The sequence below is a fragment of the Sinocyclocheilus rhinocerous genome, unplaced genomic scaffold (assembly GCF_001515625.1).
Source record: "Sinocyclocheilus rhinocerous isolate Xijiao unplaced genomic scaffold, SAMN03320098_v1.1 scaffold2132, whole genome shotgun sequence".
In the NCBI taxonomy this organism is placed as follows: Eukaryota; Metazoa; Chordata; class Actinopteri; order Cypriniformes; family Cyprinidae; genus Sinocyclocheilus; species Sinocyclocheilus rhinocerous.
Window position 1 is genome coordinate 117,202 of NW_015648610.1, and position 15,912 is coordinate 133,113.

General features: G+C 39.8%; 1 protein-coding gene across 1 annotated transcript in view; it reads left to right on the forward strand.

The window, feature by feature from the left end:
* The first annotated feature begins 531 nt into the window (after window positions 1-531).
* The window catches only part of myrfl (myelin regulatory factor like), a 35,768-nt gene continuing 20,387 nt past the window's right edge, over window positions 532-15,912 (forward strand). Inside the window, exons 1-20 of the mRNA XM_016514635.1 lie at window positions 532-577; window positions 2,247-2,334; window positions 2,462-2,523; window positions 2,610-2,979; window positions 3,061-3,164; window positions 6,249-6,396; window positions 6,734-6,929; window positions 7,016-7,092; window positions 7,178-7,288; window positions 10,605-10,695; window positions 10,867-11,067; window positions 11,266-11,374; window positions 11,464-11,573; window positions 11,666-11,826; window positions 13,100-13,166; window positions 13,243-13,331; window positions 14,452-14,514; window positions 14,693-14,748; window positions 14,853-15,050; window positions 15,131-15,178. Of these exons, the coding sequence (XP_016370121.1) occupies window positions 532-577; window positions 2,247-2,334; window positions 2,462-2,523; window positions 2,610-2,979; window positions 3,061-3,164; window positions 6,249-6,396; window positions 6,734-6,929; window positions 7,016-7,092; window positions 7,178-7,288; window positions 10,605-10,695; window positions 10,867-11,067; window positions 11,266-11,374; window positions 11,464-11,573; window positions 11,666-11,826; window positions 13,100-13,166; window positions 13,243-13,331; window positions 14,452-14,514; window positions 14,693-14,748; window positions 14,853-15,050; window positions 15,131-15,178 (2,395 nt within the window). The remainder of the gene's footprint in view (window positions 578-2,246; window positions 2,335-2,461; window positions 2,524-2,609; window positions 2,980-3,060; window positions 3,165-6,248; window positions 6,397-6,733; window positions 6,930-7,015; window positions 7,093-7,177; window positions 7,289-10,604; window positions 10,696-10,866; window positions 11,068-11,265; window positions 11,375-11,463; window positions 11,574-11,665; window positions 11,827-13,099; window positions 13,167-13,242; window positions 13,332-14,451; window positions 14,515-14,692; window positions 14,749-14,852; window positions 15,051-15,130; window positions 15,179-15,912) is intronic.

Here is a 15,912-nt window from a genome sequence, read left to right on the forward strand (position 1 = left end):
GTCATTTTTGTTGATCTGATGTGTATTTGAAGTTTGCGAACAGTCAGATCAGCTAAAATGGCTGCCGCCATGATCAGTTTGAGCTTGTGTTAGGAGGGCATACATTTTCAGTTTTGTTCTACTTTGACTTTAAATGTTCAAGTTTAGAAGTATTACAAATTTGTTAAAGGAAGTGCAACCAAATTAGTATAACAATAGTATTGAATATATTTATAATATCATATTGTTAGGTGGATCAGTTTAATCTGAATATACTTTGTGTGAGATCATGAAATTGTGTTCGTCATATTACATTAGGAGCACATCAAAAAGGAATTCAGTGTGGTTGTGTGCTTGACACAAACAAACTGCCAATCTTTCTCATTTTTTCTTAAGTGGGGAAAGGTGAAGTGATTAGTATTTGAGTCAATTCATACTATCTCTCCATGTCAAAGACACAGCCTGTCCCATTTTGTTCACACAGTGCTTTTACTGTAGAGGGTTTGACATAACTGGCATTAAATGAAATTCAGAAAATCCGCAGCTGATCCAATGGATGTCCTTGGAGAAAATGAGGCACTGCAGCAGTTTTTTAATGGTAAGAAACCTAAACAACATTCACTCGACTTACCTTACAGTGTTCTTAGTTAAACAACTGCTTTTGCTGGTCAGGAGTATTGTCATCATGGGATCAGATGTATTTTCAACCTCCTTTTCATGTTTCATGTATGTCACTATCAGCTATTATTTCTGTGAAAATTACATAACATTGAAATCTGGTTACAAACCAGGAATTTGTTATTATGAATTTATTATGCTATGCGAACAACATAGATTAAGAACTGTAAATGTAAAGATTGTATGGAGGTTGTTTTTTACATGGTCAAAGCACATATAATGTAGGTGGCTGTAATCTATACAGTATAAATGTACAGTTTACCATCAATAGTTCAAGGCCACGGATCTATAAAACCAGAAGAGCAAACAGATCAAGGCCATACATTCATACATATGTTCATTGTCTCATTGTTTTTTCTATATAGTATATCACTTTTATAATTCTAGAATTTCAGATTTGTATTTTATTATTGCACAGTGTGTTGATTTTATTATGTACGCTGTGAAACCATTTCCAGGTTCTGGTGCCATTTCTTGATATTTTGGTGATTGTACATTCAGCCTGTTTTGTCTTGCTAAGGAACCTCAAGTTCATTATCCTTATTCTCTAGAGTGGCTTTTGTCTGAGATTTGTTTTAAGGTCCATCTGGGCTGTTTGTTTGGTAGTGTTAGTGGATAATTTAGTTATCTGATGGCAGGGGCGCCGTAAAAGGGGGGGGGGGGGGGGGGTGGGGGTGTAATTTTTATGAGTCATCAATCAAATTTTTGACACTTAGTCGCCTATACCCTCTCTCACAAACCATTATTATTCTTCATGATTTATGGTACATTCCTAAATACAGTACATCCACTGATCTATCTGGTTGATCTATAGTCTGTAAACTAGGATGATTCTAAGGGCCCGACGGAAAAGAGGAAAGCAGGGGCCCGAGTTAATATGCTGTCCAGGGGGCCCACAAACCGTAGCGGCGCCCCTGTCTGATGGCCTCTGAAAGCTGGTTTCTAGACCAGATCATCTGTGTATTGTGAAAGGTTCTTCAGGTCCCTTACCTTTCTTGGTGTGGTGTCCAGGTATCTGATGATTGGTGAGACATGCAGTAAGATATTTGTCAATGCTTTGAAATTTCTCAGAAGTGTCTCAGAAGTAGTGATTTTGTATTGTGTCTAGAGGGATAGATACTTGCATGTTCCATTTTAACTGTGCAAAAACAGTCTGTTAAGGTGCAAGGTGCAGTTACATAAACAAAGGTCTATTTTTAATAGAGTAGTATATGTATAATACACAGCTCACACAGAAGTCTCTTTCAAAACAAGCAGCTTTTTTTTCAACAGCAAAATCATGTGACCAACTTGACAATGAGCGAAATCTGCATGAGGAACTTTTTCACCCTCAAGCGAAATCTTGCAACGCACAGTAAATGTGACCGCATATTTATGCCATTTAATGTTGCAAAGTTGGTAACTTTAAATTTGGTTGAATACTAAAAAAAAAAAAACAAAGCTCAAACTACTTGTTTGAAGCAAGAGAACCAATGAGTAAAATAAAGTGACTTAAAGCCACATTTCATCAAGCCTCCTTCACAAAATTCATCACATGAGGAGAAATTTAAACAAGAGACAGTATTGTAACATATTTTTTATTCCATCAGGACAGGATGTGAGTGGTGTGTTAGAGAGTGCCGTGGTAGACACCAGTATTCTGGAGCAGTATTTGAGCAATGAGACAGATCCCACTTTGTGAGTTCTTTCAAATATTCCAAGTAAAATAATTTCAAGTAAAGTCCACGTAGCCTCCTCTAAATGACAGGTTGCCACAGAAAATGGTTATTTGTTTTTTTTTTAGCATGTTTTTCTGATTTCTTAGCATATTACCCGATTCACCACCAGATTCAGAATCAGAGCGTAGTTCTCCACCACAAATACCAGGTGAAGTCTTCTCTGATCCGAAATCCCAACCTCAAAGTTCTTTTTATTGCTGCTTGTAGTCATTATACAATCTGTATTTTCACCAGATTCAAGATGGCCACCGGAACAAAGCAGCAAGGATGTGTATAGCCTATCAGAAGACTCCTTCCCTTTATCTTGTCCCTTTAAAAACAGGAAACATGATGTTGGCAGACCCCTTGGAAACCACATTAAAGCCATTTCACCCGCTTTGCTCCCTCAGTGCAGTCTCAACACAGCTGAGAGTTACACACAGGCAACCACGTCCCATAATGCACCCATCCATGGTGTCCCGCTATATACTCAGTGCCCAGCGATGGGTCTTCCAGCAGGACATATGCCAGCTAATGCAGCTGCGGCCTCCTCGTGTGTGCCCCATGCAATGTGCTCAGAGACAATGTACCCTTATGTGCCCCCAAAACATGATCAACATGTAGGGTAAGGATGTGTGTTGCATGTGCTGTTCTGCTTGTTTTTGCAGTTCATTCAGTATATTTACAGTCTGTATTTCTTTAACAGAAATATCTTGCACGAAAATAAGAAAAGAAGAAGGTCAAACTCTTTTGAGGGGCACACAGAGCAGCACAGGTGTGCTGACCCAGTTTGGACCAAACCATCATTCTGTAAGTATTATATCATGTGCACAATGTTTTCGTCCTATCTGAGGTGACCATGTTCTATTTGCCCATCTAGAAATGTTGCTTTGTGGCATAATATCTTGCAATATCTTGGTCAGATCAAAATGCTCTAAAATGCAGCAGAGGGTGCTTTCACATAGTACTTTTGGTGCACACCTGGGCTCGTCACAGCTTTTAAGCTCAGGTGCCCATACCCAAATCTGCTTAAAAAGTTTTCCTGGTTCATGTGAACCTGGTGTGGTTTGCTTTTTCTTTTTATCCATCCATGTTGTAATTAGTGATATGAGCAACACAAACAAACAAAATATAAGTAAAATGTAAGTTATGCGCTGAGCAAAACGTCTCCAAATGTACTGAAAAGCACACACATCTGGCAGAACTTATGACAGGCACGTAAAACTATATGCTTATGAGTTTGTTTGAAGCACATAATATAAAGCATTGTCATGTTTTGGATTATGTTTATGATGTTATTTTTTATATTATGTAACATTATGTTATTCACTGCTGTAAAGTGACATGACTTGCAGATGTTTTGCACGCATAACACACAGACATGAATAATCAATTTTTTTTTGTCAGTTGTTTCCATTATTGATTATTAGCGGTTTTATCAATTCGTTGTTGCAGCCCTGCTCACTACTGCTACTAGAAACATAATGTCACGGGTTGCTTGGCAAGAGACAAAATGCAAGAAGAAGATGAAGGGAAACAGGCTTTAATATTCCACAGTGTAATTCCAAAAGCAAATTCAATGCAACGTAAACACAGACGAGAACCGACAAACAGTGAAGGAGAACTGAGAACTAATGGGATAATTGATTGAACACCGATGGAAACAAATTAACTAATAAAAAATGAGGCATGGATCCGGAAGACCGCGGCAGAGCCACAGCGACAGAGGACCAAGGTGGAGCCAGAGGGAAGGAGGAGCCCGATGGAGCCAGAGTGATAGAGGGACGAGGCAAAGCCGGAGGAGAGAAATGCCGTAGCAATGGAGGGTCAACAACTGACAAAGGTGGAGCTGGAGGGACGAGGGAGCCCGGTGGAGCCAGTGTGATGACGGGCCAGGGTGGAGACGAGGGAGCTAGGAGCCAAGGCAGAGCCGATGAGTCGAAGGACTGAGGTGTAGTCCAGGCCTCGGAGGCTGGAGGCGGAGGCAGGGGATCCTCATGCCTAGGCAGAGCTGGAGACTGGAAGGCCCGAGGTGGATCAAAGAACCCAGATGGCGCTGACTGAGGGTGAGCTAAGGGGCTGACAGGAACCAGTGGAGACAGGGCTGAGGAACTGGCTGGTTTTAGGAGAGGAGGCGGGAGAGGAAGGCTGGGTGGGAACACGGGAGTCACAGGAAGCTTAGGAGACACAGAAGAGCTGGACAGAACCAGCAGAGATTTAGGAGAATTGGGTTTTACCTCCCCAAACCAGTCAATTAAATCCTCCTCCTTTAAACAGTCAAATTTTTCAGAGGCCACGACAGCTCACCCTCAGCGGTGAAAGTTTGGGCGGGGTCCCAATTCATTCCCTCGATCTCCATGAGAACTCCCACGGCAATACATGGTGTTGCTGGCTCACGTACCTGGTCAGACGTGTCTTGAGGCTCTGGCTCCAGGAAGATGATCCACTCTGTCACTCTAGTTTGCGATGGCTCGTCGATCTTGGTGAGCTCTGGCTCTCCGTCTGCGGTGGGCTCTGACGAACGCTCTGTGCTCCATGGAAACAAATGAACTAATCAAAGAGGAAACTAAGTCACAGAGGGCAGAACTAACAACACAATGAAAACACAGGAAAGATCAGACATGTGGCACATAAAAGGATGATGATGATTATATAATAATATATATTCAACAACTGGCATACCAAAAGGGACCAAAATCTGTTTCAGAGAAAGTCTGTTAACACGGTGGTTGCAATGTCTCCGGGCAATTATTTAATATGTTGTTTCTTATGCTCAAATAACGTTAAAAAGTTTATATGTCAGGTTGGATCAGCCAATGCACATGTGCAGTCCCAAGTTTGTGTGTGAGGATAGTGACTGTTTCTTTGGCAACCGGAGCTTTTAACGTCGACTGCACAATGATGCAATGACTTTAATAATTGGCCACTGGCTCTTTTATCTAGAAGGTGGGACATATTCTGGCATATTGCGTGTTGCACTTTCTCCCATTCATAGTAATATGAGTTCAGTCTTGATATATACAAAGTCTTTGAGCTCAAACAGTAGAACATGGCGTTAGCAACACCAAGGTCATTAGTTCAATTCCTACACTGTAAAAAATGACCGTGATTTTAGCAGTAAAAGACTGCAAAAATGCTACAGTAAAAAACAATTAATTGGTTAATGCCTTCAATAGGTTGGTATATTAACATTATATCAGTTTATAAAATTACAGTATTTAAATGTAAATTTAAGTTAAATCCGTAAAACATAAAATGTCGCTACCGTATTTTTATGGTAAAATTCTGGCAACCACAGCTGCCAGTTTTTTTTACGGTAAATTTTACAGATTTTTTTTTACAGTGTACATAGATTCAATTCCATTTATCAATTAAAAAAATTTACACTATACAGATCAGTGTTATACAAAGCAGGAAAATCAGTGTTTGTAATTATAGAAAAAAGATAAAGACAAACCAGCGATGACAGTGTGGGAAGACATTCCAAAGATAACGTTACTCATACTCTATAAACATTTTTAAATACTAGACATCATGCACTTGCTTTACGACTTGTTAATGGTTACAGAGAAAAACTACTACACTAAACAACTGAGGATCACAAACTACCAGGCTTACAAGTCATTCCAACCACAACATCAATCGCACAAAGAAACATGTACCTCTTCGCTAGGAGACACATGACAAATTAAAATGTGTTCTAAAATTGTCTCAAAATATAAAAGTTGTTTGATCTCCTCGGACTGGATGGACTCATACTATAAAGCTAAAGAATCTGAGTGTGTGCTCATCATACACAACCCATTTAAATCTGTAAACTCAGACTGTGCAGTATATTTCAGACTTTACATATAATTTTGTGCGTCTTTCCTTAATGCTTTGCATTGTCTTCAGGTCCAGAAAGTGGATCATATGAAACACAGTGTTATGACAGTGACACAGCTGGTGGAAGTCCAGTGGGCAGTGGGCAGCAGCTGCTCATGTGGGACCGTTATCAGCCCAGTCAGTGGTGCTCACTCCACAACAGCAGATCTGAAAGCCTGTGAGTAACTACCAAGAATTTCTAATCTGAGATGATGGACTTGAACCATGGTACTATAATGATATTAGATGACAAACTCTGGTACTTGTAGATCAAAGAACACCATAGGATTACCATGGTACATGTCCAAACACATGGTAATGCTATTGTATTTTTCTTTTCTTTTTTTGGAAAAAACTTTTATATCTCATTTGTACATTGTATCACTGTTACTCTAAGTGAAGAAGGAATTTGAGGGCCCATAATTCATGTAGAAGACATCTTCTACTTCCATTTACCATGATGTCATTTAGCAATAAAACCCATGAAGCTCATGTGTCTTTTTTCCTTTGAGTAGACCACCTCCAGGCTACCATGTAGACACTGATAAGGGTTTCAGTTACTCCACAGCTGATGAAGCCTTTGTGTGTCAGAAAAAGAACCACTTCCAGGTGACAGTTCACATAGGGATGGTTGGAGATCCTAGATTTGTCAGAATGTCAGGAGGTCTCATGCCCATAGAGAGCTTCCACGTGAATGTGTTTGGGGTCAAGGTAGTGATAACATGGCTGAAATCCTTACAGAAACATTTATGCTTTGAATGTAGATGGTTTGTTTGACACTTGAATCCATTTTGTAGCTTGAAGCACAGAACCATTTCATCACTATAGAGCAGTCTCAGTCAGACCGTAGCAAGAAGCCTTTCTTACCAGTCAGGTAAGTGTCAGGATATTTAAGCATGTGGAAAAACATTTTTATAATGTGTCATTTATACTGATTTTTGGTTTAACATCTCTTTCAGAGTAAATCTGCCAGGAGACAAAATCACAAAGGTGACATTAAAACGGTTACACTTCAGTGAAACCACAGCGAATAACATGAGAAAAAAGGGCAAACCCAATCCTGATCAGAGGTTAGTTACAAACAATCTCTGAATGCAGGTCCAACCTATAGACATACTATGTCCGAATATGCCTAGATCCATTCTATATACAAAAAACAGTATGCCAGTATGTCTGAATTCATAGTATTCGAAAAACAGCAGACGTAGAAGTAGAAGTACCTGGATGATACTTTACTATCCCATGAAGCCTCGAGAGGGTAGGTCATGTGACAGTGAAAACATGGCAAATGTAGTATCTCCAAATTTAATTCTTACTACCAATATTCATAATATATACCGGAACAATATACTTTTTTCACAAAGTAAGTTTCAAATGTAGTACCTACTGGACAGTATGCAATTTTGAATGCAGATATACTCTCATTTTACAGGGCAGTAATACAACTAAACATAGAGTTTCTGTTTTCACAGTTACAAACAACAGTTTACCTAAAATGATCCAGGCAAATCTGGTCTAAACAAAGTAGCACTTTAGTGTAAAATCTTATTCAATTTGACACATTTGTTTTTATACGCTGGCCATTTCTTGATATTTCATGATTTTTGGCCAGGTGTTTGGTTCAGTTAGACAGTAATCTGTATACTTTAAAGGGTTAGTTCACCCAAAAATAAAAATTAACCCACAAATTACTCACCCTCAAGTCATCCTAGGCATATATGACTTTCTTCTTTCAGACGAATCCAGTCGGAGTTATATTAAAAATTGTCTTTGATCTTTCAAGCTGTTTAATGCCACTCAGCGGATGTTGCATGCATCAGTCCAAAAGAAGTGAAATAGCAACGCTGACCTCATACGTCATCAGCCCTGCTTCCAGTGTACAACAGTGAGCGCAAGCTAGATTAAAGTGATTATTACGTTTTGAATATGGATATTTTTCTTACAAAAATGCATCGATTAGTTACAGAAGGCCTTTGTTCACCCCCCGGAGCCGTGTGAGACACTTTTTTTTTAATGGATGGGCGCTTTTTATTGAAAGAATAAAGTCATATACACCTAGGATGACTTGAAGGTGAGTAATTTGTGGGCTAATTTTCATTTTTGGGTGAACTAACCCTTTAAGGAGAATAATGTTCCAAACAGGCCTCTCAAAAAGATTTCTTAACGATTTTCCTCTAGTCTACTACATTTATAGTGAACTTCAGGGATGCAAATTTTTCACCTTTTGGTGAAAAATGCTTTTTTTGGATCCAAAATAGGTCATGATCCAGTATTTTCAGCATCTCAGAACAGTGTGATTGGTTCACAGATTGGTTCTGTTCCACAGAAACTCAAACACTTTGTGTTCATCTTTGAAACACAAATGATGATATTTTTAATGATATCAGAGAAAAACGTCTCGGTTACGTATGGTAACCTCGTTCCCTGAAGGAGGGAACGGAGACGTCACGTCGGATGACCGACGAAAAGTGATGGTGTCAACTACCTCTTGGGGCAGGTCACCTAGAACCTCCGCGTCCCGTCCAGGGACCAGACATGAAGTTTCCAGAGGTCTGGACGCGGGTGCCAAAGGGTGCCCCGTCTCCGAGTCAGTAGATCCTTCCTCAGAGGAATCGGCCAAGGAGGGGCTGTCACGAGGAGCATTAGTTCCGGGAACCAGGAACTAATTCATATTCTAATATCATATTCTAATATTCATATTCTAACTAATTCATAATAATTAATTGGTGGGCCAATAGGGCGCCACTAACAGGACCTGCTTCTCGTCCTCCCTGACCTTGCATAGTGTCTGTGTAAGAAGGCTCACTGGGGGAAACGCATATTTGCGAAGGCCCCGTGGCCAGCTGTGTGCCAGTGCGTCCGTGCCGAGTGTTCCCTCGGAGTGCTGCAGCGGTCTCATATGGAGCAGCCCCAGCGGCGTGACTGCCGCCGTAGCTGCCATATGCCCCAGGAGCCTCTGAAACTGTTTCAGTGGGACCGCCATCCTGCTCTTACCGAGTACGCGTCCTTCAGGTCGACCGCTGCAAACCAATCTTGGGGACGGATGTACCCGAAGATGCGTTCCTGCGTCAACATCTTGAACGGTAACCGGTGAAGGGCCCGGTTCAAGACACGCAGGTCCAAGATTGGTCGTAACCCACCGCCTTTCTTGGGTACATTGAAGTAGGAGCTGTAAAACCCCGTCTTCATATCGGCTGGAGGGACCGGCTCTATCGCATCCTTCGCAAGCAGGACTGCAATTTCTGCCCGCAAGACAGGGGCATCTGCTGCTTTCACTGAAGTAAAGTGGATGCCCCTGAACTTGGGAGGGAGCCGGGCGAACTGAATCGCATAGCCAAGCCTGATGGTTCGAAGAAGCCATCGAGACGGGCTGGGTAGCGCTAGCCAGGCTCCCAGATGCCGCGCAAGTGGCACTAACGGAACTACAGGCGTACACGCAGTGGGGCAGCGAGGAGTAACGCAGGGACCCGGCCCGGGTGTCTCGTAGCCGGTCCGAGGCAGGGTCTGAGTGTGTGTAACACTGACCTGCGTTCGAGCAGAGGGTGCGTGGGTAGTCCGTTGGTTCGTCCTCCCGATCTGCCCACTGCTGCTCACTGGCGAGAGAGGAGGGTGAGTGTGATACGGTTTGGTGGGGGCCTGGACGGGCGGGGCGGCTGCCCTGCGACTGGCTCCATGGCGCAGCTTTGCTGGAGGCTGCTGTGGATGCTGCTGTGGATGCTGGAGCGGGGACGGCGGCAGGGGGCCGCCCTCGGCTACAAGTGGGCTGAGGTGCTGCCACCGGCGGCCGAGTGGAGGCAGCAGCTGCACGCCGGGGCTGGATGTACCTGATGGCCTCAGTCTGCTTTTGGGCAGCGGAGAACTGCTGGGCAAAGTTCTCCACCGTGTCACCGAAAAGGCCAGTCTGGGACACGGGGGCGGTCAAGAACCGTGTCTTGTCCGTCTCGCGCATGTCGGCCAGACACAGCCAGAGATGGCGCTCCTGGACCACCATAGTGGACATCACACGACCCAGAAACCGCAGCACGAGAGCCCTCGAAGAGCGTGCTTTAACTCGCGTAGATCACTCGGTTAAGCAGAAGGTCAGGAACAGAACGATAGAATCGCTCAGTTCCGAAGCGAAAAGCTGAATATGCGCTGCATCTGCTGCTGTGCATTGGCTCGTTTAGTTTACACTCGAAGTGGATTGGTCTCTCTAAGCGAGATCCCAATTCGTCGGTCATCCGATGTGATTTTGGGAGTGACCGACTGAAAGGGAACTTTCATGCTTAAAAAAGTTAATAAAGACATCAATAAAATAATCTATGAATCACATTGATCAATGCATATACAAATATGGTCAACGGCAATAATAGTAACTAGCTGTATGTTGTTGCTTATGTTTCATAGGTACTTTAAGATGGTGGTTGGTCTGTATGCTACTGTGAAAGAGGAGCGTTTTCTGCTGGTTGCTAATGTTTCTGAAAGAATCATCGTCAGGGTAAGCTTTTGTACCATAACCATAACCGTAACCAATATATTCTGCTATGAGCTCATATATTTTCCTCAAGGACTTCTGCTTCAGTGATGGAAGCTTTCCTTTGGACTTAACAATATGTCTTGTTAGTGTGTGAAAGTGGTTCTCAAACTTTTATCATCTCTCCATCTAAAGGCATCCAATCCTGGTCAGTTTGAGAATGATAGTGACGTGCTCTGGCAAAGAGGACAGATCCCAGAGTCCGTGGTGTGTCACGGGAGGATTGGCATTAACACAGACAGCCCTGATGAGGCTTTGGTGGTTTGTGGGAATGCCAAGATAATGGGCAACGTCATGCATCCCTCAGACAGAAGGGTCAAACAAAACATTCAGGAAGTGAGTATCTGTCTGCTTAGTCAATATAAAGACAAACGAAACAAAATGGCATTCAAATAAGGTTGGGACAGCGGTGTTAATGGCTTTCTCAAATGGATGGCCTCCCAAAAGTGATTCTGTTTACATCTGGTATTAACATCGGTCTTGATAGATCCAATCAGCGAAAACCACTAAAATGTTGTGTCTGTGATGTTGTAGGTGGACTCAACAGAGCAGCTCAAGAGGATCGCTCAGATGAGAATTGTGGAATATGATTACAAACCGGAGTTTGCGTCAAGGATGGGAATTGATCAGCGTCACGAAACAGGTACAGGCTAAATTAGCATATACACTGCACTTTTTATAATTCAATGTTCTGAAGACAGATTCTCACATATCAGGTGTCTCTTTGATTAGGAATCATAGCACAGGAAGTCAGAGAACTCCTGCCTTCGGCTGTAAGGGAGATGGGCGATATCACTTGTGTAAACGGGGAGAAGATTGATAATTTTCTCATGGTGGACAAAGTAAGCCTGTCAGATATTTGTTATAAATTGCAGTGACATTTTCTAGACATTTGAGGATGGTGTGTAAAAGTAATTTTGGTCATGTCCTAAAGGAGCAGATTTTTATGGAGAATGTAGGTGCTGTGAAGCAGCTGTGTAAACTCACAGATAACCTTGAGACTCGTATTCAGGAGATTGAGGTCAGGAACACTCGCTTGGCCAAGCTGAAGAGGCTGGGTAGCATGCGGTCCAACAGCGGCCCTTCTGCTAAAGGGTCTGGATCGATTTTCTTAACTTTCCACACTGCATTTCTCTCTCTATCTCTCTCAGACACTTTTTCTTCAAGTTTGTTACACATTTTCTCAACAAACACGGAGCTCCATGCATCAGTGTTTCCTAGAGTCCAGCACTGCACATTATCTAAGTTACCTAAAACAGACATTGGTTTATATACAATAGTAGCAAAGGAAACATTTCTCATTTTAACTTAGCTTAACTTGTTGTACTAAAATAACTAGAACTGAAATGAAAATTAATAAAAAAGTATATAGTCATATTTGAAAAAAAGCTAATAAAATTGACAAAAACACAACAAAATGACTGCAACTTTAACTAAAATATTAAAAAAAATTACAATAATACTACAATAATATCTCAGTCATACTAAAATAACACTACCATGAAATAGATGTTTCAGACAGGTTAGTTTTGAACTTTTAATTTAGTTTTTATTTCTATTACAGTATTTTTGTAATTTGTATTTTCAATTTATTTTAGTTTTTGTTCATTTTTATCCAATCATGGTTCAGTTTAGTTTAGTTTTCAGAGTTTTTGGGGTTTTGTAGTTTCAGTGTTAGATATTTTAGAATTATTGTTTAGTGATTGTTTATGGAGTTATTTCAGTAACTGGTATTTAAAATTTCTCCGCACAGCCTAGTGTTGTTGTCTAGTGCCATCTTCATGTTTAATGCAGGCAGGCTTTACATTTTATAATATACCATGTATCAGAAACCAAAATTAAAATTCACTTTTATTTTATTGAAATTTTGTGTTTTTTTGTAGTATGTATTTTACTGTCTGTTTTTCCTAGTTATGCCAATTTTTTTATTCTTATTTGATTTAATGAAAATGTTATCATTTAGTATCATTTTTCGTTAACAATAATACAACTTCCAGAGTTGGGAAACACTTAACTGTAATGCTTATTGTTCCCAAAGTATGTAAATATCTTAACTATCGGTAATAAACTTATGGTAGTTATAACACTTACAGGATATTTAAAGTCATAAGAAAGCTGGTAAAGAGCTGTCTGAGTTCCTGTGAGCCTTGTGGCAGTGATGAAATGAATACACAGGGAATTCAGAACTCAGTTCCCTAATTCAACCCATTTAAAACTCCCTAGAAACATGTTTTACAACCATATTTATATTTATTTATTTTCAATTCCATAATTGCTGAATGGAAATACAAACTCACTTTGCTGTGATGTATGTGCTCGCATGCAATCATCTGGAATCATTTGTTTTACTGAAATCTTTGTTTCACAGGAAAATCAACAAAAACAACACACTCCATTCAAAACTTCCACCGCCAACGCCACCGCAGTCAAGCACAGTATGTGAAAATCCCTTTATTTATCAATTTGTACAATAAATGTGACAAATATGGCTACTTCATATTTCTCTTTCAGAACTACTTCTGTGGGAGATATCACAACTGTCTTCAACACAGAGTATTCCAAGCTAGTATTATCATGCTAGTAACAACCATGGCTCTTTGGTGAGATGTTCTTCTTAAGTACACTGCATCTTAAATGTTCTATTTATATACAGTATCAGATTGGAGCAAAACAGAAAATGTGGAACCTTCCAAATGGGTCAGTAATGAATAGAGAATACATTGTAAAAAAAATAAAAAGACAAAATGAATGTATTTTTATACAATTACAATTAAAGCAAAATCTATTTTAAATAAGCTGAAAACACTGTTATTTAATAGGTATTTCCTGAATTATTATGATCAAACACCTTCACTGTAAAAACAAAAAGAAAATATAAAAAAATGGTCAAATGACCGGCAGCACAGGGTGCCAAACAAAAACCTTAAAACACTGTTAATTTATAGGTATTTCTTAAATTATTATGATCAAACCTTCAATGTAAAAAAATAAATAAATAAATAAAAAGAAAATGATAATAATAATAAAAATAATAAAAAAAAAGAAAACTTCACATGATTAGTAGCAACAGAACATAACACTAACATATCTAACATATATTATTATTATTATTTTTTTTTTTTACAGTGTAGGAGAGTGCTACTGAAGTTACTTGTGACCTTAGAATTAAAAAGTTCTATCTGCATTTTGAGCAGTTTTGAGATATTGAGCTTCAAAGATTTTGCATACCTCAAAATGCACACAACTTTTTAAATTTTAATTTTAATTTTAAAATTGTAACATTTTAACGTAGTTATATTGTGGCCACGATTAGCCTAAAATGAGGGTAGAAATTAAGTTGTGGGAATTTTTTCCTTGAATGCCATGTGCGGTGCTCCATTCTTAAGAACCTGCAAGTTAAAGAAATTTTCCCAGTTAAATATAATTTATTAATGCTCTGTTGGTCATTACCACAGAAAATAATCAACGTGTTCCTTAATTTGTAACACTGAACAACAAAGTGTAAATCTAGAAATGCATTCTTATTTCAAATGGTTGATTTAAAGACAAAAACTTTTACAGCTAAAATAACAAAGACAGCTGTATTTAACAGCTGGAGTATTTCTTAAATTGAAGCTATTGAGGGAAGTTTGAGACCACTTGTAGTTCTACTGGATCTTGATATTTCAATAAACATGACAGCACTGATCTGTGTGACATTTTTTCTCTGTTGTTTTGCAGTGTCATTTCTATTACTGCACTTTATATGTTGACATTACAAGAAGACATGGACTTCAATAACAGGTACAATGTCATCTTCAGTGATCAGTATCAGTACAGACCAAATGTACTGGGTGTACACAGACTCAGATTCAGTCATGTTAAATCACATCACTTGCCATGCTTGTTACATCACTGTTACTGCTACTTAATGGACTGTTATTTGGAGAAAGGTTTAACTTTGGTTTCTTGGCATGTACAGTTTCAACAACACCAACGATATGCCAACTTATTCCACAACAGCAGCATTGACTACAGGTACTGTATGTAGACATTTAGAGAAACTGCATGTGAGTTGGTTAGGCTGTATAATATATTCATTGTTTATTTTATATGGTGAATTTCATTTTGACTGTTTGCAGTGTTCTCCACCACCTCTCCTCGTCCCTGGCCTCCAGACATTGATGTCTCCAATGTGTTTTATTCAGATGAGGTCTACTGCTGTCCTTCAACTTTAATTTATAATCATAACACCCAACTCACAGACACAACTGTCACCTTTGATGCTCTGTCACATGTAATCACCAATCTGAGAAAAACACAGAAAGGTCAGAGACATGGTGGCAGTCTTCTGTCTTCAAATATACTTTTTTATATATTTGTGGCTGTCTTCATGTCATTTTCATTTATTCCCTCTCAGAAAAGTGGTTAGAAAAACTACCGGACACCGTGAAAAATTCTACTGACTGTAAGTTGACAGATCTTAAATCTTAAAGGAGACATATTATGCCCCTTTTTACAATATGTAATATAAGTCTCTGGTGTCCCCAGAATGAGTCTGTGAAGTTTCAGCTCAAAATACCTCACAGATCATTTATTATATAATTTTGAAAATGCCTATTTTGAGTGGAAGCAGAAACAGGCTGTTTTTGGTGCCTGTCTTTTTAAATGCAAATGAGCTGCTGCTCCCCGCCCCCTTTTCCAGAATAGATCTGCGCCATTACAGCTCGGACCTGCTAACACATCTGTTTTGGTTCTGATTATCATGTTTATCGCGCTGAAATCATGCGTTTTAAACCATATTAGTTTAAATTTCTGATATACGGTTTTCTGAGTGCACACATCCGAAGCACACGGACAGAAAACTGCTGTCACAGAATGCGAGTACTAAACTAAGTTCTCATTCGCACACGTTAAGAATACACATGAGTTACAAAAACAGTCGGTTATGTCTGTGAAGGTAAACAGCTGGGAAATAAATCTCATAGCACTTAAAACCTGGAAAAGTCAGATTTTCATGATATGTCACCTTTAAGATATACGAAATCAAAATGACGGTGCCTTGAGTGGAAGTTTACAGATTAAGGGGTGTTAATATTATAATGAGATCCCTTTGCAACGTCACTAGGAGAGAGAAATCAGACGCGTTCGTTTTTTCAGATGCTTGCAGAAAAAGGCTTACCAAAACAAAGTTACTGGGTT